Source organism: Phascolarctos cinereus, unplaced genomic scaffold, assembly GCF_003287225.1.
Source record: "Phascolarctos cinereus isolate Bilbo 61053 unplaced genomic scaffold, phaCin_HiC Scaffold_9;HRSCAF=440, whole genome shotgun sequence".
NCBI classification, from domain to species: Eukaryota; Metazoa; Chordata; class Mammalia; order Diprotodontia; family Phascolarctidae; genus Phascolarctos; species Phascolarctos cinereus.
This window is the reverse complement of record NW_027556402.1, coordinates 6701888-6729738: the sequence shown is the minus strand read 5'-3', so window position 1 is coordinate 6729738 and position 27851 is coordinate 6701888. Positions and strand designations below refer to the sequence as shown.

Below are 27851 nucleotides of genomic sequence, written 5' to 3'. Positions count from 1 at the left end.
ATTACAATCACATAGCACAGTTCGTTCAGCTATTCCCCAGTTGATGGGCATCCCCTTAATTTCCAATTCTTTGCCCCTAGCAAAGAGCTGCTATAAATATTTTTGTACATATAAGTCCTTTTCATTTTTGTTTTTATCTCTTTTTGGATACAGACTTAGTAGTGGTATTTCTAGGTCAAAGGGTATGCATGGTTTTATGGTCCTTTGGGCCTAGTTCCAAATTAAATGTGCTTACATCTTAATGCATTTATTTGACTGCAAAAAAAAATGTTTTATCCACCTGTGCAATAGTCTTATATTAAATATTAAAGAAAAGAGAGGAAAGCTACTTGTCCCAGAATCCTCTCTTGAAAAAGATAAGAACAAGATGCTAGTGATTTAAAGTAAGTACAACAAAGAACAAATTGGGTCAAACACAAAACAGTAAGCCCTGTGATCCATTAACATAATGAATGATGTGGGGAGATGGTAGGGAGAACTGAAACTCTTCTCTGAAAACTTGGAAAGCAGCAAATGTGGAGAAAATCTGTAATTACTGGTTCAAGCTTCTCACAGAAGTGATTGAATTAGTAGCAAAACACTTTGCCAGCCTCTCTTCTGATACGAGCCTGAGCTTATCCTTCTGAACAGAAGGCATCATATCTTTATTACCAAAAGATTAGGACACCAGGGACCCCTCCAGGTACAGGCTTGTCTTGCTCCAATTATGTGTTTGTGCATTTAACTACAAGGCCTTCCTAACTTGTATTTTTCAAAAGACAATCTATACACACACAGCAAAATTCTATTAGCTGAGGAGTGAAAAGAGTGTACCCCAAAGTCCTAGGTGCATAAGAAGCAAATTATTATCATTCAGTGATTATTGACCAAGCCACCCCAAAGTGCTATAGCACATTATCATTGGACCTTTAACTCGGTTCCCCACTCATTCCTCAGTCACATACCGCAGATGTGTACAATAGATCCCAGTACAGTGAGAACATGAGAGTATGTGACACCCACGTGGACTAGACTGTTTTTTCTATTTAAAATATGCTACCAGCATATTGAGGTGAAGAACAATTAAGTTTGCCATGATTGTTCCTGTCACAAAATCCTTTCTTATCTGTCTTGAATAGAACTGAGTACGACTTTCAAGTCTGAGAGGGACTCGTGCCAAGACACTGTATTCATCATGTAATATATAAAAATGACATCGAGTTATAGGGTGCCCCGGAAAAGCATATTGAAAGAGCAATTTCATCTGATGGAAGTTTTCTCTCTCAGGAGAAAGACAGGGGTTAGATTTATAAATGTAGCATTATCTGCCTAGAGGTGAGGCAACTAGGAGGCACAGAGGACAGAGTATGGGCCTTGGAGTCAGGTCTCAAGTTCAAATCTGGCCTCTGATGCTTACATTTTGATATCACAATATCATTCGGATTCCTTATTGTGAAGTTCTAAATGCGGGCCAAGAAAACATAGAAATTGAATGTTCTGAAGGTCAATTTGAACCAATGAATGAAAGGGATACATAACAGAAACCTTGGTCTTCTCCATTCAAGACACATTGATTATAAGCCCATCACAGAGAAACCCCAGGCTGAGTATAAGGGACTGACTGACTGACTGACACCCTAAAGCCAAAGCTTAATGGAAGCAACACATTTAGAACAATTAATACTTATGCAACATGAGTCTTAATACGTACTTTTTGCATAACAAAATGGAAAGCAATGGATCTGTAAGCGTCCAGGCAATTAAACCAGGCACTGAGTCAACACCAAAGGTACAGCAATGGCCAAAAACAAAACAAAAAATCCCAGCCCCCGCTCTCAAAGAAAACAAATTCTAATTGGGGAGATAACATGTAAGTAACTAGCAACATACAAAATATATACAGAGCAGATGAAAGATAGTTCCCAAGGGATAGGCACCAGCAGTGAGGAAGACCAGGAAAGGACTTCTGCAGAAAGGGGGATTGGAGCCAAATCTTGAAGAAAGTCAAAGACGCTCAAAGGCAGAGTAGAGAGAGCAGAGCCTGCCAGGCATGAGGAACAGATAGTGCAAAGGCTTGGTGGTAGGAGAGAGCGTCACTTTTCATTCTTAAAGCAAATTAGCCATTTTTAGCTGGACCATTGGGTGGGTGGAAGGGAGGAAAGTCTAAGATGACTGGAAAGATAGGAATGGACTAGGTTTCAGAGAACTTTAAGTACCAAACAGAGAAGTTTCCATTTGGCACCCCTGGGGCTCATTGAGTAGATGGGTCCAGAATCAACCAGGATGATGATAGTGACCTGGTCAGATGTATGCCTTTGAAAAAAAATCACCTTCACAGCTGAATGGAGGATGAGTTGTAGCGTGGCAAGATATGCACTGGGGAGACCATTTAAAAGGTTGTAATGCAATAATCCAGGTAAGAGGTGACGGGGCTTGAACTAGGCTGTAGTAATGGGGAGTTGCAGACACCAAAGAGGGATTTTGTGAAGGAGGAAGGTAGAAAAAAAGATTAGGCAACAAATTGGTTATGAGGTAGGAGAGTGAGGAATCAAGGATGACATCAGAGTTGTAGGTGGTGGTAACAGGGAGGAGGATGGGGGCAAAGAGCTGAGCAATGAGCCCATTATCATAATGTCATTGTGGATATGTTGATGTTGAAAGGCCTATGGCACATCGAGTGGGATACCTTCCAAAAAGACAGTGGACCATCCATGACTAGCTCTCAGGAGAGAGACTGGAGCTTGGGGAATAAATATGGGAATTGTCTAGAGATGGTAGTTTGAACCCTCGGGAACTGATGAGATCATCAGACAAGAACAGTGCAGTATGAATGTGATGCAGGGCTCATCACTCCAACGCAGCTAGGAAAAAATGAATACTTCCTCCTCATGAAGGAGGAAGAGGATTGATGGGTGTTTTGAGAGCACAAGATAAACAGGTAAAACATTTACAGAAATACTCTTGGAGCCAATATGCCTCCCTAGAAAGCAATATTAAAGGCAGACAACAGATATATGGCACCAAATTTGTCCAGGGTGGCCAAAAGTGGTTTGCTCTCTGGGTGGGGCCTGTGAAATGGTGGAGAGCCAAGGCTGGAATCAAAGGGTTCCTACGTCAGTGATATCCAAGGACCCAGCCAACATATGACAACAAGGTTGTGACAAACGAAAGCCGAGTCACTGAAATCTATTTGTAAAAACAAAGGGATTGAGGATGCTGATTCAAATTCTGGTCACTGCCCCCAAGAAGTTACAGAAAGATCATCTCTAAAGAACTTTTGGCTTATCGGTTGAGGTTGTAGGTTATACATTGTGGCAATAGAAGCTGTCTGATATGCCAAGTGCAAATTTGAGACCTGGTGATAATCATCATAGTTTTCATAAATTAATAGAGGACCAGCTCCTGTACCACCAATGAAAATCCCAAACCATCCTTACGATTTCAAGAAATAAACCATTCTGGAGCCAGGCCATCGTCACAAACAGCAACAGCCCACAATTGCTATACTTAACGTTGATCCCTAAAAATATAAAACCAATGTATATGCTACATGCCACCATATCAACTACTAGTAATCTCCCAATATGTGGAATGAAAAGTTTTCAAAATACAGACTTAGCAGAAGTTAAAACCGTGGGGGAACAGGAAGGTACATATTCCCATCAGTCCACCTCCTCTTAGAATTTTCTCAAATAAGCTTTTGGTGAGACTACAGAAGATGACCTCACATCCAAGGCCTTTGGCCAAGTTGCAAAATACAGGTGTCTTGTCCATGTCAGCCTCATGTTTTTCACACATAAAATGATGATGCTCAACCAGTCCAATCTAATTAAAATTAAAGACTAGCTAGGGATATTAAAGATGCTAGGGATGAGAGGTAGGGTTGGAGATATTTCCTTCCTAGTGTTAGAGATAATAGCAGCTCCTACCTCTCAGAGTTGTTTCGAAGATGAGCTAATATGTGTAAAGCATTTTAAAATTTTAAAGTGATGTGTAAGTGCTATTATTATTATATATAATGTAATAATATTATATTATATATAATGTGTAGTATAATATATAATATGATATAATAATTCCTAAAGGCATTAGTGTCATATGCTTTATCGTTTAGTTATTTCCATTTAGTTTAGTTGTGTCCTTTTGGGGTTTTCTTGACAAAAGTACTAGAGTGGTTTGCCATTTCCCTCTCCAGCTCATTTTACAGATGAGGAAACTAAGGCAAACAGGGTTCACTGACTGGCCCAGGGTCACACAGCCAGTTAAGTGCCTGAGGCCAGATTTGAACTCAGGGAGATGAGTCTTCCTGACCCCAGGCCCAATGCCCTATGCATTATGTTGCCACATAGCTTGCCCCTACGTGGTGCACAGTGGGCACGTAAGAAATGCTTTTTGATTACTTGGTTGGCTTATAGGAGACTGAGGAAGAAAAAGATGCACAGTCTGAGGCTTAATGCTGTTGGCCTGATGCTGCTGATAATGTGGGTTCATGAGAACGGGAAAATGAAACAGCACGAAGGTCCTGTCAGCTCAGGGCTTCAGGGGACAGCATGAGATGAGAAATAAAGCCCAAAATGTCACAGGCTGCTTTCTGCCTCAGGTCCTGCTTCTAAAGCTCATATGCTCAAGATTCGAAGGTAGTCTGTGATCTCTTAGGAAGCACCTACTGGCAATACTGTGTGTTTTATGTGGTGTTTTTTAGTAAACTCCATAAAATGAATTTCTTTTCCCTCTCTCAAAACATCTAAGAAGACAGCTATTCACTAGCCAAGTCAAGGTCAATATATATTAAAAGCCTCATTGGGTAAGCTAGAGTTCTTAACATGAGAGTCATGAACTGGGTTCAAATCCTGCTTTAGACACCATCTGCGTGTCCCTGATCTAATCATTTAACTGTCCTCAGCCTCGTTTTCCTTATACACAGAAAGGGGATGGTGGTGTGAGATCATTATATAACGTGTTTTATAAACCTATGTTATTATTCTTTTCCTATTCATTCAGACAGCAAAGTATTTACTTGGGGAGTAGAGAGTCTCTAAATTAATCATATTTGGATTAGCCAGTATTTTTGGAAATAATAATAGTTATAATGTTTATAGAGAAACATGCAATTTTCCAAAGTATTTTCCATTTCATCTCTGAATCTCACAACAGTAGGGAGTTATAAGTACCCCATTGTACAGATGGGGCAGCAGTGGCCCAGAGAAGGGAAGAATTTGCTCAGGGTCACACAGCTAATAATTGTGAGAGCCAAGCCTCACACTGCTGGCTCCCATTTTGGAATTCTTCCTAACTTCCTGTACCTCCCACCAGCAGCTTTTTAATTAGATCTATGGTCTGTTGTCCAAGCACACAGCTGTAAAACTACCCCCAGGTACTTCACTATTCTTCTGATATTCTTCTGAGCTCCTCTTTCAGATCACTGACATTTTATGACCATCTGGTTCAACACCATGGATAGAGCATTGGGCTTGAAGCCAGAAGGAGCTGAGTTCAAGTCCCACCTTAGACATGGCTATGTGATCTGGGGCAGGTCATCTGACCTCTCAGTGTCCCAAGCATTCTCTGACTATAAATTAAAGAGAGTTGGAGGAGGGAGTTTTTAATACTAGTAGTTCCCTATACATATAAATTCATAGGTCAGACCCCTCATATGTCAGGAGTAGCACGTGTCTTTTGAAGTCTGGGCTAATCCTTTGAGGGTGCTGGAAGACCACCAGAAGAAATCCATCCTTGCTCAGGATGAGGTAGGCGAACAACCCCTTCCTTGGATCTCCGGTGTGGTGATTGATAAGAGAGATGAGTATTGTGAGTTCTTGGGTATTAGTACTTACATGGGTGCTTATGGCGGCTTCTAAACTGGTTATTGTGAATAAATCTCACAAAGAGAATTCCTTGGGGGAAGCTGAATCAATCTGGCTGGTTAATATTAAAGAATAACAGGTCCTAGGAATAAGAGGTGGGGATGGAGGTATTTCCTCTCTAGTTTAGAGGTGGGTGCCTCCTATTGCTTACAGTTTTATATAAAAACTGTAAAATCTTACCAAATCTTTTGTTCTGTGAAGCTTGGATTCAGTCAAAGGGGTGCACTTGAGGACCCACAGCCTCCCTACCCCTGCTGGCCATCCACGTATCACGTGTGATCTAAATTTGGTATTCTTCTGGTACCCAGCTCACACTTTGAACAAGGTTCTTAGCGAATAATAGTGGTTAGGCTAGCATTAACACTGGGTCAGAAAAGCAAATCATATGTGTGGCTGTTTGGAAACATGGACTACTTGAACGTGTGCTTCCAATGTCAGACAGTTGTGTTTTGTGTGTTAGTACCTTGTTTTTGCACTGGCATGTAGGGCTAGATCCTGGTGCTGAGAGTGACCACAGAAAGACCATGAGGCTCTGTGTAACAGTGCCCTCTGCTGGCAAAGATTTGTCTTGGAACCAATTCACTTCAAAGCCATAGACACTTATTAAGTGCCTACTGTGTGCAAAGCACTGGAGATAGAAAACATTTGAAAACCACAAACTCTCTTCCCTTAAAGGACTTATATTCAACTGGGTGGAGGGGAGAGGTAACATCCAGAGAGATAAGGAATTAGGAAGTAATTTTACATGGGAGAGACACCTGGGTAATGTTTTGAAGGGAGCTAGGGATTCCAAGAGAGGCAGGTGAAGAGGGGGTGCATTCCTGGCATGGGGAATGGCCTGTGCAAAGAATTGGAAGCGGGAGATGTACATGGGGGCCACTATCAAAAGAACCCAAAGTCCAATCTCATAAGAAATCATCATGATGATGGTGGTGCTCTCAGCAGCTCCCTCCTCTCCCGTATTTTAATGGGTCACAAATGCTTTCCCCCTGTAATGCCATTGACCATTGCAAAATCTCCCTGGGTTGTAGCTGTGGCCTTGGCCAAAAAAAATGGAGTCATTGCTTCTTCACTGTAGGCAAGCCCATGGCATCTTTTCATTTCATTGGTTGATTCTGTCACAAGAGGCATGGTGGTATATAAGTGTAAAAGAAACTGACTAGATACATGAAGAACATGACCATCCTTCACTGGGCCAGTGAAAAGGTGTCTACTTTTTAGCCCTAAGAGTGGAATTCAGAACTAATTGTATAAAATCAAAATGAAGACTTGGGTTCAAATTCCTAGTTGGATAATTACTGTGATAAGATGATCCTTTTTTACTTCCCCAGTGGATCCTCTATTCTGCTTCCCACAGGAGCATTTCCTCACCTCTTCTCTGGCCAAGGTTTCTATACCTCCACTTCCCACACCCTATCACCTCAGGATGTGGGGCCAGAGTCTATGGCCCCTTCTCCCTTTCTCCATCTCATATCACCTTGTTATCACCATCCACTCTCCCCTCTCTTCCGTCTATCTCTGAGAGCGGGGTGGTCCTTCTTGCCAAGATCAGTGCCCTCTCCTTGTGCCCTTGATCCCATTCCTTCTTGGCTTTTCCAGTAGATCTTCCCTTTAAACATCTCCTTCTCTCTAATCTAATCTCTATTGGTTCCTTACCCAGTGTCTTCAAACATGCTGAGCTTCCTCCATCTACAAAAAAATCCCTCCCTAGACCCTACCATCACCTCCAACTTTCATCGTCCCATAGTTCTCTTCCATTTGTCAGCCAGACTTCTATAAAAAGCTGTTTATGCTCATTTCCTTCCATTCCTCTCCCCTCCCTCAAACCTTTGCAGTATGCCTCCCAGGACACAATCCCACCAGGCTTTGCTCATATTGTGCTGTGAAGCCAATCTTCTGGATATCCCTGAGACACAGGAAAACCACTTGTTACAGGTTTGGAAAATTTTGAGAGCTGGCCTGAGAGCTCAAGGTCTTGGGCTGAGGGGAGACCTTAAACCTTCTAATCATCCATCTTCATCCCTGGTGGTCCTTCCATTCACTGATCCCCTGCCTGGATTCCTTCTTTAATACTTAGAATACCCCCGTCCCTTCCAACTCTCCTCATTGAAGTGAGAGCCCCCAGTTGAAGATCACGGCACCCTTCCCAGCTCCACTATCCATTCTGTCATTCCTTTGCACCTCAACCCCACCTCTCCACTGAATGATCTTTGTGTCTCTTCTACTGTGCCCTCTGACACTCAGTCTATAATTAACCAGCTTCTTTGCTTCCGGCTTCTGCCATCTTCTGACTCTTGTGGCATCGTCACAGGACACCAATGCCCCAGTTCACTTTTCCTAGGCTAATTATATTTTCTCTCCTACTTCTCAGCTTCCTGGTCTCAGTGGGGGAGTCTGAATTCTTCTTGTATCCCATGGACACTTTCAGATTCTGCTCTACCACCATCTTAGCCAGGTGGCTCAGTAATTAGAATACTGGGCCTAGAGACAGGAAGACTTGAATTCACATTTAGCCTCATACATTTACTAGCTGTGTGACCTTGGGCAAGTCATTTCATCCCTGTTTGCCTCAGTTTCCTCATCTGTAAAATGAGGATAACAATACCACCTTTCTTCGCAGGGTTGTCATGAGGCTCAAATAAGATAATACTTGTAGCATGTTTAGCACAGTTGCCTGATACATAGTAGGCTCTATATAAATGGTAGCTATTATTATCATCATCACTCAGGAATAATACCTAATAATAATGATAACATCTATAGATAATATATGCACATACATACATACATTCAAAGTTTGATCCTCATAGTAACCCTGTGAGGTAGGTTCTAGTATTCCCATTTTACAGATTTTACAGGAAACTAGACAGAGAGTTGATTGACTTGCCCAATCATGCAGCTAGTAGATTGTGAGGCAGAATTTGAACTTGGGTCTTTTGACTCAGTCCAGCACTCTATACACTATACCATTCAGCTGCCTCTCCTCTTTTGAAACTTCCTTTATGCAGCTCACCCTCCCTGGATCCTAGTGGTCATCATCTGCTGACCCATAAGACATTCGCCCTCCTGTCTCAGTGAATTCTGGTCCTGTCTCCATCTCTACCCCAGTTCTTGACTTCATGTTCATAGACTTCACTACCTGATGTTTCCTCAAAGACTTCTTCAATTTATTCTGCTCCTGTTATCTACCTCTTCACCTCACCTCAGCTCTAGACAGAGACATCCATACACTTGATCTTTTCGCCACTCAGAAATGTCCCACTTCAGTGTTCAAGGACTTGGCAATGTCTTTATCTGATCAGAACCTACCCTTCTGTCCTTTTCCTGCATGTTACTCTTCCTAAACCTATTCTTCTTCTCCATGATGGCCTGCAGTCTCTCTATCCATCAGAACTTCCCCAAGCCATCACTCTTGCTTTGGCTGTGCTCTCCTCCCCTCCCTTAGTATCCCAAACTCTTTCTCCTATGTCCTGAGGTCAATCATGCCTTACTAAACCCCAACCCTGGATTACCCCTATGGCCCACCTACTCCATTCCTACTCATGAGCTGCTAAACAGAGCTGGAGGATGTCATTCAACTCTGCTAACTGGATCCACTACAAATTTAGGTTATCTAATTTCAACTGGGCTCTCACTGCAGCAAGGCAATCCTTTTATGCCACCTAATAAATTCTCTTATTCAAATCATGCACTTAGTAGCTGTGTACCTTTGAGCAAGTCATTTAACTGTTCTGTGCCTCAGTTTCCTCATGTGTAAAATTAAAGGGTTACACTCAATGTAATCTGACTTGATCTGGCCTCTACAGTCCTTCCATCTCTAAATATGTGATCCTGTTGACTATAAAATACAGTCCCAAAATGTGTAATTATAAGGAGCAATATTGGCCCCAGAGAAGCAATGAGGACATTTTCTTTACTGTTTTTGTTAGAGAAGTGGCTGACCATGGGTATGAGATGTTGCATTCACTGTTAGATGTGGTTGTTACTTCACTTGGCTTTGTTAGTATTTTTGTTAGAAGGAATGCTTCATAGACCTGGAAATAATTTAACAGAAAAATGAATTAGAGATTTGTCTTAAATGTAGTGGGCTGGCTTTGTTCAGGTAGTGAGTTCATCATTGCTGGTGGTCTTCAAGAGAATGCTAGATTGCTTCTTGTCAGTGGCCCTGTGGAAGAGATTTCAGCTCAAGGCTTGTACCGGTTGATCTCTGGGGTCTGTTTCTGCTCTCTGATTCCATGAATTATGTTCCTTCATGGTCACCACAACCCCAGGAAAGAGTCCAAGTAGATCTTGCCCCCATTTTACAGGTGAATAAACTGTGGTTCAGACTGTGGGTGAGTTTGCAGCCCAAACTCACTTGGCTGCAAATTGTCCGAATGACTAGAGCCCAGGTTTCTTGACTTCTAATCCAGTATTCTTACCATGATGCCACATTACCTCATGATGTCTAATTAGTAAGATATTTTTCTTATGTGGTTCACCATGATCTCTCACTATCTTATCATATTGGGCACAAAATAGATTCTTTTTTTGTTTTTTTGTTTTGTTTTGGGGTTTTTTGGCTAGGCAGTGGGGTTAAGTGACTTGCCCAGGGTCACACAGCTAGTAAGTGTTATGTGTCTGGGGTGGGATTTGAACTCAGGTCCTCCTGACTTCAGGGCCAGTTCTTTATCTACTGTGCCACCTAGCTGCCCCTATATAATAGATTCTTGATGAACTCAAGCAGACTTGGGCCAACATGTGTCCACTGAAAGATCCAGGGAGAACAGAGGGGAAGATACACAAATGACCCCTGGCCAGAGTTTGGAAACAGAGGTAGAAGCAGATTGAGTATTGCAAGTTGTTGGCCAACTATAGGTATGTGGAAATATATTTATTTACTTTTAAATTTCCCTCCCACTCGTTCTCATGCCTCGAGAGTCAGCATTCCCAAGGTTTAACCATCACAGCTGCCCCTTCTCTTTCCCAGTCATGTTTGTAAAGTCTGAGTAACTTTCCATGAGCAGATCCAGATCTGGGCCAGTCCCCCTCCTCACTTCAACTCTGGCCATCACCAGGGAACATTGGATCTTTCTGTCCAGAAGGCCTGCATCCCATTCTGTTCCCCTTTAGACTAAAGCCCTCATGCTTAAGAGTTGGCTGACATCAGATTATGGGATGAAGAATTTGCTGACAACAGATTAAGAATAAAGCAATGAAAAAGATTGAGACATTAAAGATTTTTTAATCTGAGCTTAAGATGAAAGCTAAATTAATTTTTAAAAATTTCAAAGCAATATATCCCAGCTGTTGTTCAGTTGTGTCTGACTTTTTGTGCCACCACTTGGGGTTTTCTTGGCAGAGACTGACCATTTCCTTCTTCAGTTCATTTTACAGATGAGGAAACTGAGGCAAAGAAGGTGAAGTGACTTGCCAAGGGTCACACAACTAGTAATGTCTGGGGCCAGATTTTTGAATTCAGGTCTTCTTAACTCCGGGCCTGATGCTCTATCCCCTGAGCCACTTAGCTGCCTCAAAAGCAGAGGCAAAAATTGAAGTCAGAGAGAGAAAAAGAAAGCCAAGGAAGTAAAGGGACACAAGTAGACCTTACTGAAGAAGGGAAGAGCTTCAGTACTGGTAAAATGCTTCTAGCTCTGCTCTCTGATTTTCCCCAGTCTTCATGTAGAAAACTGATTTCTGTTTTTTAGAATTCAGAGAATCAAGCTACGTAGGTTGAGCACGTAATCTGAGGAATGGCCCTTGGTCATTCTTGTATCTGATTAAAGAACGGTCATGAAATGTGAAGTCTAGAACAAGGAGGGACCTTAGGCATCCTCTAGTTCAACCCCCTCATTTTACAGTTGGGGAAACTGAGGCCCAGAGGAACTAAGTGGTCCAAGATCACACAGCTAGTAAGTCTTGGAGAAGCTAAGTAGAATAGTACATAGGACACCAAACTTGGAGTCAAGAATGAGTTCTCATCCCCTTTAGCTTCTAGGCCCTATTTTCTTCAACTATAAAAGAAAGGGCCTAGAATCATGGCCCCTAAGGGTTCTTCTGGCAATTCTTGGTTCACATACTGCTGATCTAAGGGTCCTACCAGTTCTTAACCTAGGACTTGTGATCCTATGGGTCCAGGTCGTCTGGTTCCATAGCTAGTGCTTCCAGCACACCCATCAGCACACATAAAAAGAAAACTCATCCATAAAGATTGTGTGTGTGTGTGTGTGTGTGTGTGTGTGTGTGTGTGTGTGTAAAAAGGAATGGAAGGGAACTTGGCACTCCCAGCAAGAATGCAGAATTCTCTCCAGCATTCTGTACCCAGAGGACATGGCTTCAGATCCTGGCTCTGCCACTTATATTCTGAGTGTCTTTGGGCAATCACTTAACCTCTCTGGGCCTCAGTTTCCTTATCTTGAAAATGCAGGAGCTGGATTACATGACCTCTAAAGTTCCTTCCTGCTCTAAATCTGTGATCCTGAACTAGCCTATAATTGTGATTGTGAAATCATTCATGATATTTTAAGATATTTTTGACTTTACCAGGATGCATAAGATATGGTACTTTCCAAATTTATAAGACATCATTAAGAGTGCAGTTATTCTGAATGTGTATGCAGTCTACCAACTCACTGATATATGACTTTTCCAGGGCCAAGACAATGGTTTAATTTCTTAAAATACATTTTTATTAGTGTTTTTTGTCTTCCCAATATATTTCCTATATACCCCTTCCTCTGCCCCATCCTAGAGAGCGCTCATCATCTATAACAAAGAACAAAAAATAGAAGAAAAAAATACGGTTCAACAAAACCACCTCATTGAACAAATCTGACATTAGAGATGGTTTTCCACACCCTCTGAAAAATGGCTGGGGAGTGGGGAACTGCTTCTCATATCCCTTCTTTGGGGCCAAGTTTATTCATTATAATTTGGTTTGGGTTGCCTAGTTGTTGCTGTTTTTTAATGTTTCCATTTACACTGTTGTCATTCCACATGTTGTTTCCCTAGGTGCACTTACTGCATTTTGCATCAGTTCATATAAAACTTCCCATGCTTCCTCTTCACTGTCTCTTACATCCCAGTTGTGATCCGTTACTTTTGTGTAATGCAGTTTCTTTAGCCATTCCCCAGTCTGGGGGTATCAGTATTGTATGCAGTTCCTTGCTGCCACAAAAGTGCTGCTTGAGGTAGATTGGTATGTGCCAATCAATCAACAAGTCGTGATTTAAGTACCTACTGCGTGCCAAGAGACCCCAGGGATGCGAGGGATACAAGGACAAAGAATGAAACCACTCCCTCTCCCAAGTAACTTACGTTCTAATGGCAGAAAAAGAATTAGATAGACAGATAGATAAGACAGATAAGATAGATTAGATAGATAGATAGATTAGATAGATAGATAGATAGATTAGATAGATAGATAGATAGATAGATACATAGATAGATAGATACATAGATAGATAGATAGATAGATGGATGGATGGATGGATGGATGAATGGATAGATAAGTGGATGGATGGACGGATAGACAGACAGACAGATAGATAGATAGATAGATAGATAGATAGATAGATAGATAGATAGATAGATAGATAGATAGATAGATAAGATAGATAGATAGATAGATAGATAGATAGATAGATAGATAGATAGATAGATACATAGATAGATAGATAGATAGATAGATAGATAGATAGATAGATAGATAGATAGATAGATAGATAGATAGATAGATATAGATAGATAGATACATAGATAGATAGATAGATAGATAGATAGATAGATAGATAGATAGATAGATAGATAGATAGATAGATACATAGATAGATACATAGATAGATAGATAGATAGATAAGATAGATAAGATAGATAGATAAGATAGATGATAGATAGATACATAGATAGATACATAGATAGATACATAGAAAGATAGATACATAGATACATAGATAGATAGATAGATAGATAGATTAGATAGATAGATACATAGATAGATTAGATAGATAGATAAGATAGATGGATAGATAAGATAGATAAGATAGATAGATTAGATAGATAGATTAGATAGATAGATAAGATAGATAGATAAGATAGATAGATAGATAGATAGAAAGATAGATAGATAGATAGATAGATAGATAATGCATTACATATGTATGTACATACAGCAGAAGTGTAAAGTGAATCAATACAAATATATACAAATTAGTTAAATACATGGAAGTTTGGGAGGGTGGGGATCAGGAAAGGATTCCTGCAGGAGCGGATACCTTAGCTGCCTCTTCAAGGAAGAAAAGCACTTTGTGAGGCAGAAGTCAAGAGGGAGTGCATTCTAGACACATGGGATAGCCAGTACTAAGGCATGAGGTCATGTAGTGTAGGATGGAGGATAATGTCCATTGAGATTGAGTCCAAGTTACAAAGGACTTTACAAGCTAAACAGAAGAGTTTATATTTTATCCTAGGGGCAATAGGAGGCTAGTGAAGCTTAATGAGTAGGGGAGTTACACGGTGAGATCTTCACTGAAGGAAAATTGCTGTGTGGAAGTTGTTCTAGAGTGGTGATAGACTGGAGGCAGGGAGACCCATTAGGAGACCACTGAAATACTCTACGCAAAAAGCAATGAGGACCCAAACAGTGATGACAGTTGCGTGAATGGAGAGAAGCAGACAGATGTTGGAGAGATATTTCTTGGGAAGGTAGAAACAGCTGGATTTGGCAATGGGTAGGGTATGTGGGGCGAGGGAGAGTGGGGTATTTGGGGTAATAATGAAGTTAGGGACCTGGGGAATTGGGAGGATAGAAGTGCTTTGGACAGAAATAAGGGAGGTCAGAAAAGGGGAGAGTTTGTGGGGCAAGATAATGAGTTCCATTCTAGATCTGTTGAGTTCAAATGCCTTTGGAGGCATCCAGTTTGAAATGTCAGATAGGCAATTGGTGATACTGGACCAAAGTTCAAGGGGAAGACTCTGGGCTGGATATTTCAATCTTTTTGCATAGAGATGACAGCTAAACCCATATGAGCTGACCAAGTTATCAAGATAGAGTGTAGGGTATGTGGGATGATGAACCAGTGAAGAAGGCTGACTGATAAGGAGATGTCTGACAGGTAGTAGGTGAACCAGAAGAGATTAGGTTCATGAAAACCCAGAGAGACTATCTAGGAGGGTGGTCAACAGGGTTAAATACAGCAGAAATGTCAAAGAATGAGGCTTTTCTTTAGATACCTGACCTCCTTGAGGTATATTCCTTGAACAAGGTTCACTGAGTCAAAGGATCTAGACATTTTAGTCATTTGGTTAAACCAACTTACAGCTTCCCATGCAGTGCCTCAGGGTGTCCATCTTCCCACAGCCCCTCCAGCATTGATTATTTCCACTCTTTGTTGTCTTGGTCCATTTGCTAGGTGTGAGGGCAGAGCTCAGGGGTGCTTTCATGTGTATTATCATCATCATCATCATCATCATCATCATCATCATCATCATCATCATTATTATTATTATTATTATTATTATTATTATTATCATCATTATTATTGTCTTGGCGCATTCTTTCATATTCTTCTTAGCCTTCAATTGACAGTGGTTTAACTTTATTTTTCTAACATTTCATCATGGTAAAGGACAATTTTTGTCTTTTAGTAGGGATGGAGACATGAATAAAATCAATTACATGTATGCTCGCTATGTCAGAGACACCATGGAACCTCTTAATATCCCCGATGTCTATAAGGACAAGAGATTTCCCTGGACAGTAAGTAAATGGAATTTAGTCTTGAAGTGAGATGAGATTGTTTCCTACATAGCCCATATTTCTGTGTGTATTGTTGTATCGAATTGGCTGCCATGGAAAGATTCTAGGGTGAGACATGTGGTCAGTGGATTCCCTGCCCCAAGCTAGGAGGGGAATGCTTCCCTGCCTAGAACCTGTCAGCTGATTTTACGGTATCCTCCAACCCTAGGATTTGTACTTTTTAAGAATTTGTCCAAAGGGCAGCTAGATGGCGCAGTGGATTGAGCTCCAGCCTTGAAGTCAGGAGGACCTGAGTTCAAACCTGGCCTCATATACTTGACGCTTACTAGCTGTGTGACCCTTGGCAAGTCACTTGACCCCGATTGCCTCACAAAAAAAAAAGTGTGCCCAGTGCCAATCTCACCTTAGTTTAGCTTTTGGCACTAAAGGAAATAGAAATAAGGGGGAATGTGAGAAAAACATTCAGAAGAAGAAAGAAGGAAGCATTTATTAAGCACCTGCGAGGTACTGTGCTAGGCATTTTACAGTTGACCATTACAACAGCCCTGTGAGTTAGGTACTTATTATTATCCCTGTTGTTGCATTCTATGCAGCTTGAGGAAACTGAGCCAGACAGTGAAGCAACTTACCTATGATCACACAGCTAGTAATTGTCTGAAGCTGGATTGGAACTCATCTTCCTGTCTCTAGGCCCACTGCTGTCTATGAGCTGTCCCTATCCAGATTTCCACACCAGGCCTCAAACTGTTAGTTCACAAAATTATTTGTCTGATATTCTTCTCACCTTGGCCCCACACTAGCAGTTCTGCTTTTGGTATATTTGTGCGTATCTTCACTACCTTTAAAGACTGAGTTCATTACATGTGTTATTAGACCCCACAGCAAGAATACACCCCAGCAGAGCATGGGGACTCCCACGATCCACCACCTAGGAGCCACAGATATTTGTTCCATTGAGAATGGAAGTGGGCTGACTGCTGCTTTATCAAGCCAGGGCAACCACAGTGGTCTAGGTCAGCTATGTCATCTGTAAACTAGGTGAATGCTAAGGAAACCTTAAACCACCCCTGTGGTGTGGCCAGATAGTGGAATGCAGGCCTCCCTGGGCTTCCTTCTCTCTCTGGCAGTGTATAATGTCTCCAAGCACCACTCGTGGGGCTAAGCCAGTAGTAAATAGTGCACGTGGGTAGGTGCTATTAACAATTAATTACTCAGAACTGGTTTAAAATGCAGCAATGAAATGGACCAGCAGATATTCATTCTGCTATAGAAGCTCAGCGTGATATGATTTCTCAGCACATATTTATCAGTGGGCCCTTCAGTCATTTGTATATTATGTCCTGATGAGAGCCCTAGGTGATAACAGGAAAATATTGGGGGACATAATCACTTTTACAGACACTAATCATTGACTTGATTTCTCTGGTCTATTGCCATCTTGTCTGTGTATGTGTATGTGTATGTGTGTTTTTTCAATAGAGTGAAAACACAGACAGCTTTCACCAGCCCATTAGAAGTTTGCTTTGCACACCTATAAAAAATGGAAAGAAGAACAAAGTGATAGGTAATGGCTTTTGTTTTCCCTTTGGTCCTTCCCTTACAGCGTAAATCCCCAAATCTTGCTTGTTCTGATCCATGTCAGACTCCACTGACCCCCCTCCCCAATCAGGCCAAGTATTGACCCAAGCAGATCCTCCCGAGGCAGGCCTGTGACTCCCATCTGGGTGCCTGGCTGAGAATGAGCTTAGCTGACTTCAGAGACGTTCCTTCCTCACCATGCTGGTCTCCCAGCAGGGAGTTTTTCAGCCACATCCACTCAGGGTTGGTTCATGGGAGGAGGAGCGGTCCCATCTCCCAAATCTCACATGGCTCCTTGAACTAGTGAGGTGCTGGTGCCAGGAAAAGCTGCTTTCCTGCGTCTTAGTGTGTCCCACCAGAGCTGGTGTGGCATGCCTGCGCTCAGTGTCCGTGATGTTACAAGCAGTGCTGCATAGTGGATAGAGCATGGGGCAGAGTGTCCAAAAATCTAGGTTCAAATCCCTACTCTCATGAATGAATAAGCATTTAGGTGCTAACTATGTAAAAATCAACAAACAAATAAATAAGACAGTCTTTGCCCTCAGGGAGCTTACATTCTAATAGAGAAAGAAAGGGGACCTAGAGTTGGGGGTGGGGGGAGAGACAGACAGACAGACCCAGAGAGAGAGATACAGAGAGAGAGAGAGAGAAAGAGACAGAAAGAGAGATACAGAGACAGAGAGACAGAGAGGAGGAGATGGCTGGAAAGTCAGGTAGTAACCAGTTTTTTTCACATAATCTTGTTTCTGTATTTATCCCTACACAGTGAGCCATCACATATAACCCAAAATAAGAAGAGGAAAAAAAAAAAGAATTCCACAGAAGTAACTGGCCCAGTCACTGAGCCTGTCAGGGATCCAGTCTTCTACACCTACAGTCTGCCAGCCTTCACCGAGAAGGGAGGGAGATGCGTTTTCTTGTCTCTTCCTCAGGGCCAAGCTTGGAGGCTGAGAGGTTTCCAGACCATGCGACCTGCACTCTGTATTTCCTCTCCTGCCCACCCCAGAACTCAGTCTCTGCCCCAGGATCTGTCTCCCTCCCAGAATTGCTGAATTTTTTTTTCTTCGCTTATTTTGGGTTATGAGTGATGGCTCATTGGGTAGGAATAAATGCAGAAATGAAGGTCTTATAAAAAGAAAATATATTTTAAAATGTATAAACAATTGAAAAGATACCTACTAAGGTATAGATGGGTTGTGGATTAGTCCTTTTGTGAAAAAACACTTTCAGAGGCAGACTGAGCATCACAGAGAGAGACAGAGAGAGATTTCATGACTGTCCTAGGAACACTCGTTTTTTCTCTTCCATAGTAATTTTGTCAGAGCCTCCTCTGTAACTTCTACCGGTTTTTCTGAGTTCTTGCCCTCTGGGACCAAATAGAGGAGTTCTCCCTACAGCTCATTTCTATTATGAGCATAGCTAAACCCCATTTAACAAGTAGAGAAACCAAGTCCAGTGTGAGTTATGTAACACTGGAAAGTCCCTAATACTCTTTGTGTCTCAGTTTCCTCTTCTATAAAGTGAGTAGGACTAGATAGTGCTTCCAGTTCTAAACCACTGATTCTATGTGTTGGGTTTCCTACAGTCTCAATCCTGCTCTTTCAGCATCGGAAAGATGTCGTACTGTCTTTCACAGGCTTTTTCCATTGGTGTGGTGAACTCTCCTACATGAAGAAATGCCCTCCATGAACACTGATAGGCATCTTCTCTGTAAGCCTTTTCTTTTAAGCAAAGGGACTCAGAGTCAGTGAAAATAAGGAGTTAAAGGGTATATTAGCCTCATGGCATGATCTTCATGTGGGGAGAGAGATAGGGGACAAGACCTAGAATTTCCCTGGTGAGGACTTTCCACTTGCCTCTGCAGGGCAGCACTGTCTATAATGTTAGGGTTAGCTGGAGCACCTGGAGGTCAAGTGACTTATCCAGGATCATACACCCAGTGCTTGTCAGAGGAAGAACCTAAACCCAGATTCCTGGTTACAAAGCCAGCTCTCTATCTACTACAATTGTACTACCTCTCCAGCTCTCGTGTGTTTTCATGAATTAAATTACTAGGGATTTTTAATCTTCTTTTAAGGAAAAAAAATGCAGTATGAAAATGTCCTTTGAATGTAAACTTTGTTGTTCAGTAGTTTCAGTCATATCTGATTCTTTGTGACCCCATTTGGCTGTTTTTTTGGCAAGGATGCTGGAGTGATTTGCCATTTCCTTCTCCAGCTCATTTTACTGATGAGGAAACTGAGGCAAACAGGGTTAAGTGACTTGCCTAGGGTCACGCAAATAGTAAGTGTCTGAAACCAGATTTGAACTCAAAAAGATGGGTCTTCCTGACTCCAGGCCCAGCACTCTATCTGCTGTGCCACCTAGCTGCCCTGAATATAAACTAATACTTCTAATTTGATAGTTGGCAGTCTTCCAAAACAAAGTTTGGGATTATTTTTAAAGGCATTCATTCCATATGAATACCATGCTAATTCACTTAGGGAAGCCTCTTGCATGAAAGAATATAGTCCCAGAGAGAGAAACCTCTGCAAATTAGTGAATAAGTAAGACCTGCTTCAGTTTAAGTGCCTTTTCTATTTCCACACAGTAAATGTCAGACGTAGGAGTCAAACATCTTCCTAATTCCACATCCAGCACTTTGCCCATTGCTTGTTGGTACCTCTTGGCATGTGCCAAGTGGGCATTAGCATAGAATTGTAACATGGGGTCTCCATGGAATTGCTGGCAGAAACACTGGGTGACTGGGGTTTTCTGTACCTCTCTCTCTTCCCCTGGTTCTTTTCACTCCTGACAGATATAACAACAACATCAATCTGGCATTTATATAGAGCATTAAGACTTACAAAGTGCTTTATAAATATCGCATTTTGTCCTCATAATGACCCAGAGAGGTAGTTGCTATTATTATCCCCATTTTACAGTTGAGGAAATTGAGGCAAACAGCCGTTAAGTGGGTCCCACAGTTAATAAGTGTCTGAGGCTAGATTTGATCACAGATCTTCCTAAGTCTAGGCATAGCACTCTACGGAATGATAGTGAAGGCGTCCATCAGGCTAGCTAGTTCATGTTCTCACGTGTTGGTTCATTAGTGCTCCGCCTGAGTGGAATTGTAATTGGCCTTCCCCTTGTCTTGATCAATCCATAAGAATGCATTAGGTTCCTGCTGTGTGCACTATGCTAGGTGCTGAGATGCGGAGTGCTGCAGGAAATCTCTGTCCTGTTTCACATTCTCTTCTTCTGCTTGTGTCATGCTCTGCTTTCCCTCCTTCCTTAACTTCTTTTCTCCATTTCCCAAATGCTACTTTTCCCTATGTTGTAGTTACAAAACTTGAAGATGAAAGAAAATAGTTAGAATTGGCTCACTTCCTTGATGACCTCTGTGAGGACCGTTCACTATAGAAGCCACATTTTTCTAGTCCTCATTCACTCCCTCCTAAGATGCCTGGCCCAAAAATCTGGTACTCCCCAGTTAATACCTGAGAACATCGACCCTTTAATTAGCTGTGCCTGTAGCTCACTGGTAAGGAATAAATCCAATTTGCAGTTGAGTGCTGTACCTGGAATTTAGTTAAACTGAGGAGCAGGTCAATGGCAACAGAACATTTAGAGCTGGGATAGATGAAGCAAGAGGTCCTATCACCCAATGTGACTGAGGCCCAGAAAAGGGAGGTAACTTGTCTAAGGACACACAGTAGATGGCAGAGCCAGATATTAATTAAACCAAAGTCCTCGGACTCTGAATCTCATGCTCTTTTACATGACCCTTTGCTGCCTACTCCAAGACAGAGCACAAGAAGCTTATAAACCAGCTGCCATTATTCCTCAATTCTGTGTTAGAACTGGGTTCTTGGCCCCGTTTTCCCATTATACTTCAGGAATGTTTGCATTCCATTTTATACATTCTTATCCCATACAAATGTTAATTGCCTACTTCTGATAACTTGGTTCAGTCGTGTCCAACTCTTCGTGACCCCATGGGCCATGGCAGCTTTAACCATCACTTATTAAATGTCAATTCCATACGATGCCTTGCTAACCTCCAAGGATAGAGAATCCATGATCTCTTAAGGAAATCCATTGCACTCAAGGACAGCTCTGTTAGTTTGGAAGGTTTTTCAAGGGTAACTTCCACCCATTGGTTCGGTCTGCCTTCAGAAGCCAGGCAGAACCAGGCTAATCTCTCTTCCACATAACACTACTCTTCAGTTACTTTGAAAGAATTATTTTCACCTAGTTAAACAACTCTTTCCTTCAACTGATTCTCCTGTGGTAAGAAATTAGGACCATTCAGCAACCTGATTCCCTCCAGCCGATTCTATCCAGCTTCACAACATTAGGAAGTTTTCCCTGATTGTTAGGAAGCTTTATCTTTACCCTAGCTGACACTTTCCTCTCTAAAAGCCCCATTGCTTCTGGTTTCATCCTTGACCAGTGGACCCAAGGGAAAATGAAATATTCTTACTTTTAGTATTTATTAGTGAATACCATGTGTCTTCTTGGGAGACCAAAGGCCCAGCTCTTTAAAAACTGTGCTATAATTTCCTCTCAGCATTGGTCAGATTCACATTCTGTTTATTTCCTATAATGGGCTAAAGTGCATGAATACCCAATGGATTGAGTCCTTCTATAAAATTATTTAACAGGAGAAGGAACTGACCTCATTGCAATTAAAAGTGAAAAAAAGCCAAATGATGTCACAAAATTCTGGAGCTGGAGGTAACCTAAGGCAACTGAATATTTTAACAACAAATTATTATTATCATTGTCTTAAAATGGAAGATTCCACAGAACTGAATCCCCTTGGCCCTGGAAAATCTCTGCCCATCTGACCCTGAATCATCACATTCATCAAAAGAGGCTCTGAGCACTCTTACAATGAGCCAAAAAAGACTTCTTGGGGAAAAAAAGAGCAGAAATGTCATATCTGGCAGTGACTTTGAAGCTCTGGACCTCTCTAAATGTTCAACCCAGAAAACTGACTTTTCTATGATTTTTCACTTCCTCTTAAGTGGTATAGCTGAACCTGCTGAACTCAGTACACATGTGAGTAAACTTTATTAAAGAGGCTTTATGAGGAAGACAGGCACTCCTCTAAGGCGTAATGTGAGGCATTTGAGCCACTGCGTGGCCCCTGGGGAAGAGGGATGGATAGCCTAATTCTACTGGAGCTGCTAGGTTAAAGAATGCTGAATTCCCTGAATCACGTTTCATTCCTCGTGATGACGTTGAATTGTTGAATTTAAGAGCTGGAAAGATGCTGAGAAATGCTCTAGTCCACCCTACTCATTTCACAGATGAGGAATCTGAGGTCCATGGAGATCAAATGACATTTTCAAAGTGACAGGGATTTGGGTTAGTCATTTTTTTTTCAGTTGCGTCTGACTGTTTATAACCCCATTTGGGGTTTTCTTGGCAAAGATACTAGAATGGTTTGCCATTTCCTTCTCCAGATCATTTTACAGATGAGGAAACTGAGGCAAACAGGGTGATGTGACTTGCCCAAGGTCACACAGCTAATAAGTGTCTGAGGCCAGATTTGAACTCAGGAAGATAAGTCTCCCTAACTTCCAGTATGGCACTCTATGCACTATGGCACCCCCTAGCCACCTAACAGAGATAGCAAATAAGAAGGCTTGGAACTTGAGTCCCTTACCTCTAACTTTGGTGTTCTATCCAGTGCAACATTCTTACTCCTGTGATTAGAAAGTAATTTGATTAAGCCAAACCACAGTGAGTCAATAAAGTTTTATTCATATGTCTTTTTTTTTGCATCACCCATATTTCCTACTGTATTAATCTCCCTTCACTCTCTCCCTGAGAGCCATCCCTTAAACAATAAACAAGAGTGAGAAGGGGGACCCAGAAGTTCAGCAAAACTAACATATTGAAAAAGTATGACATCATGCCAATGTTACATACTCCTCTATGTGCGGAGAAACTGAGGGATTGGGAGAGAGGATGGCAAGGGATCTCTGAGCTTTTGACATTGTGATTTTGCAGCATTCAGCGTCAACTGCCTTGTTGTTCTTTCCATTTCCCCTCTTGTAGTCATCGTATATATTTTTTCCTGTTTCTGCTCACTTTATCGGCATTAGCTCTTCCATTGCTTCTCTATAATTACCACATTTATCATTTCTTACAGCATAGTAACATTCCATTGCATTCAGCCACTTGTTTAGCCATTCTTCCTGGGTGTCTGTTTTACTTCTGGTTCATTGTTACTGCAAAAACTGCTGCGATGATTATTTATTATTTTGATAAAGATGAGGCCATTCTTTTTAACCTTGTCCATGCTGCGGTATGAGTCTAACAATCGAATTTCTGGCTCAGAGAGTACTGCTATTTTCCAGAATGGTTGGACCAATTCACAGTTCCATCAACAATGCGTTCCTGTGCCTGCCTTTGTCCAGTCTCTCCAACAACTATTTCAATGTTTGTCCTCTGCCAATTTGCAGGTGTGAGCTGAAAACTCAGACGTGCACTGATTTGCATTTCGCTTTCTGTTATTGATCTGGAGCATTCTTTCATATGGTTTAATAGTTTGCAATTGTTCTGCAAAATGTTTATTCATCTCCTTGGACCATTTATCTATTGGGAAGTGGTTTTCGGTCTTAAGGATTTTTGTCAGTTGTCTATATATCTCTAATATCAGATCTTTATTTGACATACTTGACGCAAAGATGTTTTCCCAGTTGACCACTTCCCTTCATATCCTCTTATTCAGGCAAAACCTTTTCAATTTCATGTCATCAAAAATATTTTATCTTTAGTAATTGCTTCTGTTTCCTGTTTGATTAAAAATTCACTTCCTAAGTGTAGTTGTGAAAGTTTTATCATCTGCTTCTCCTCCAATATTTTAATGGCCTGATCTTTTATGTTCAAGTCACATATCCATTTTGGATGTGTTGTGGTACATAGTATAAGATGCTGGTTTAAATCTCATTTCTACCAGTTTGCATAGTGATTCTTGTCAGAAAGGGAGTTCTTTCATAAATAATGTGTATTTTTTGCTTTATTGAGCACTGGGTTGTTGAGTTCAATTATTTCTGATTTTTCCTGTCTAGTCTTCTCCAATAGTTGACTCTTTTCCCCTTTTTAACCAATAACAAACAGTTTTGGTGATTACTATTTTATTTTATACTTTATAGTCTAGATGTAATATTCCCCTTTCATTCTCGCATTTATTACCTTTTTTTGCTTTAATATTCCAGATCTTATATTCCTCCAAGCGAATTTTATGTTATGACTTTATCTGGATTTGTTAAATATTCCTTTGCTACCTTCACTCGAGTAGCTCTAAATCTGCAAGTTAAGTCTTATAGTATTGTCCTCTTTATTTTGTTGATACAACCTAGCCATGAGCATGGAGTATCCCTCCAGTTATTTACAGTGTTCTTTGTTCCTTTCAGGTTCATTTTGTAGTTATATCTGTAAGGACACTGAGTATCTTTGGTCCAAATAATTCCCTGATTTTAATACACTTTGTAGTTCTTTTGAGTGAGAATCCTTTCTATTATTGCTTCCTGTATTTTGTTACTGATGTATAATTCTGCATCCTTTTGAGAAAAAGTTATATAAGGAATATTCTTTCTTTAATCATGCCTTATTACCAAGAAAATACAAGGATTGCATTTGGAGGATTTTCCATTACCTAAAGAATGAGGAAAAGAAACAGGTACCAAAAAGAACTAAGGGCGGATTTTAGGGCATTGCTTGGCCTTGCTGTCTGCTTCTCTAAAGCTGCTCTCTCAACATCTCAATGGGCAAAATTTAGCAGCAAAATAAAATCTAGTACATTTCTTGGGGGATTCAGCGTACTGGACTAAAAATATCATTGAATTTGCATCAATAAGTCCTGGGTTCAAATCCCAGCTCTGCTGTTTCATATTTGTGTGACTTAACTTTTCTTGGCCTTTCTTTCATCACCTGGAAGATGAGGTTTTCTACATGTGCTATGAGCTTTCTTCAAGCTCTAAGCCTTAGGATAGCCAGCTTAGGGTATGTGGCTTTATGCACAGCATCAAAATCATCTCTCTCTCTCTCTCTCTCTCTCTCTCTCTCTCTCTCTCTCTCTCTCTCTCTCTCTCTCTCTTGGTGAGGATAGTGGTGTGCTATACACAGGACATAGGTAAAAGGACAGAGTTTCTATCACTGTCTTACTAGATAGGTTTTGTAAGGACAGTGGTTGCACAGTGGGCCAGCTTAGCCTGGATTCAGGAAGATCTGAGTTCAAATCTGGCCTCAGAAATTTACTAACTGTGTGACCCTGGGCAAGTCACTTAACCCCTATTTACCACAGTTTTCCCTTAAATAGGGATTATAACTGGATCAATCTCCCAGGAGTCTCCCAGGATTGTTGTGAAGATCAAAAAAGACAGTATTTGGGGTTTTCTTTCAAAGGGTACTTAACATAGTGCCCGGCATATAGTAGGCACTATATAAATTCTTATTTTCTCCCTCCCTCCCTTCTTTTTGACCTCCCCTCTCCCTGCTAGCAACTTAAAATAAGGAATAAAAGGTGGAAATGCACAAGTTCTCAATTTTTTACTGGCCAAACACTGAATGTTTTTTCACTAATCAATAGTTTTCAGGTTTGGCATCTTAAGTTTCAAGACAGTTATAGAGAAAGGGAATATTCATGAGATATCACAACATTGAGTTCTGTTTCAATGTATTCAATACAATTGGTTTCCTTTGTTATCCTGTGTATTTACATCTGCTAAGAAGGGTGTCCGTAGGTATCCCTGACAGAAAAAAAGAGAGAAAGATTGCTTGGAAGAGCAGAATAGACTGTGTTAAAGGAATTCAGGTCAAAGCTGGATGACCCTTTATTGGGACTGATGTTGAAGGGAGGTGTGTTCATGTACCGGCTGGCCGTGATGACTTCTTGAGTCCCCTCCAGCTCGGACCTTCTGGGCTCATGGGAAAAAGCTGGTGGTGGATAATAGTTATTGTAAAGATGCCGACTGAGGCCCTGAGGACTTTGATGGCTTGCATTTGAGACCCTTGGAGTCTTATGTTCTTTTTTCATAGATAAGAAAATTCTCTCAGAAGAGAGAATTATTTCTCCATTGTTCTGGGTTATTGTACAGCCCCTAATCCCTGGGAAATTTAAACCAGGAATGGATAAGCATTCTTCTCTCTTTGCAGTGGACTGTATTTGCCCTGTGACCTTCTTTCTAGACTAAAGCTGTCACTTAAACGATGTTTCTTGTTGTTGTTCAGTCCTGTCCAACTCTTTGTGACCTCTTCTGGGTTTTTCTTGGCACAGATACCAGAGTGGTTTGCCATTTCCTTCTTCAGCTCATTTTACACATGAGGAAACTGAGGCAAACAAGATTAAGTGACTTGCCCAAGGTCACCACAGCTAGTAAGTGTTTGAGGCCAGATTTGAACTCCCCAAAACTGAGTCTTCCAGCCCAGCACTCTATCCGCTGCACCACCTAGCTGTCCTATCTTCAGTGTTACATGTTGGTAACAACCAAAATCACGTGTGCTTGGCATGTTTCTGTGGCACTCTGAGGTCTAGCTTGGAATGGTGAGGTTGGCTGCGTGAAGAATGCCACACTGGCCTATGGTGTGTGTGATTTTCTGTTTAATGAAGGCTCTAAGTAGGGAAAGGTGAACTTCATGTCCCCCTGTTCTGACACACTTCAGAAATGTTCTCTTGGAAAATAGACAAAAATTTAATTAGCCTTGAAAGGACAAATTATCTTTGGAGACTAGTGGTCTAGAATTCATTTCTACATCAAGGAGAAAAGTATACTCTAGGATTTTCCAAAGGACCAGACAGCAGTGACTTAGGGCTAGGTGAGAACAGTTCTGCTCTACATTCTATGCTGTGATTCTGTTTATTTTTATATAGCATATCCCTGGGTTCTTTAGTTGCTCATTAAGAGACTTCAAGTCTTAATAAGGCAAAAATATAGTACTTCATGATAACGACAATAGTTAACAGCCTGTTTTAGAGCATCAGGGGCCTGACTTGGGCTGTGTTTGAACTCCCCGGGTGAAAACTACTTCCATTTATCAAAGAAAGAGGAAACAGACCCATATGTACAAAAATATTTATAGCAGTTCCTTTCATGGTGGCAAAGAATTGGAAACCAAAGGGTGCCCATCAGTTGTGGAATGGCTGAACTAGGGAATGGCATATGAATGTAATGGAATCCTATTGTACTGTAAGAAATGATGAAGGAGATGGCTTCAAAGAAACCTGGGAAGATTTGTATGAGCTGATGCAGAGAGAAGTGAATAGAGCCAGGAGAACAATTTGTACAGTAATAGCAATATTGTAAAGACAGACAACTTTGAAAGACTTGTGAATTCTGTTCCACACAGTGACCAACCACAATTTCAAAGGTCTCATGATGAAACATACTCTCCACTGCTAGACAGAGAGGTGGAAGACTCAGACTGCAGATGGAGGCATCTTTTCTCTCTTCTCTTCTCCTGTCCTCCCTTTTCCCTTCCCTCTCCTCTCTTCCTTCTTCCCTCTTCTCTTCCCCTCCTCTCTTCTCTGCTTCTGTCTCTTCTCTTCTCCTGTCCTCCCTTTTCCCTTCCCTCTCCTCTCTTCCTTCTTTCCTTCCTTCTTCTCTCTTCTCTTCCCCTCCTCTCTTCTCTGCTTCGGTCTCTCTGTCTCTTCTCTTGCAGTAATTTGTTTTACTTCACTATATACACTTGTAATTGGT

The 27851-nt window shown here is 41.3% G+C and overlaps 1 protein-coding gene across 1 annotated transcript in view; it reads left to right on the top strand.

Annotated features, from left to right (window-relative positions):
• Positions 1 to 27851, top strand: part of PDE5A (phosphodiesterase 5A) — a 186248-nt gene that overhangs the window by 84652 nt on the left and 73745 nt on the right. Inside the window, 2 exon segments of the mRNA XM_021008285.2 lie at positions 15471 to 15579; positions 17059 to 17143. Of these exon segments, the coding sequence (XP_020863944.1) occupies positions 15471 to 15579; positions 17059 to 17143 (194 nt within the window).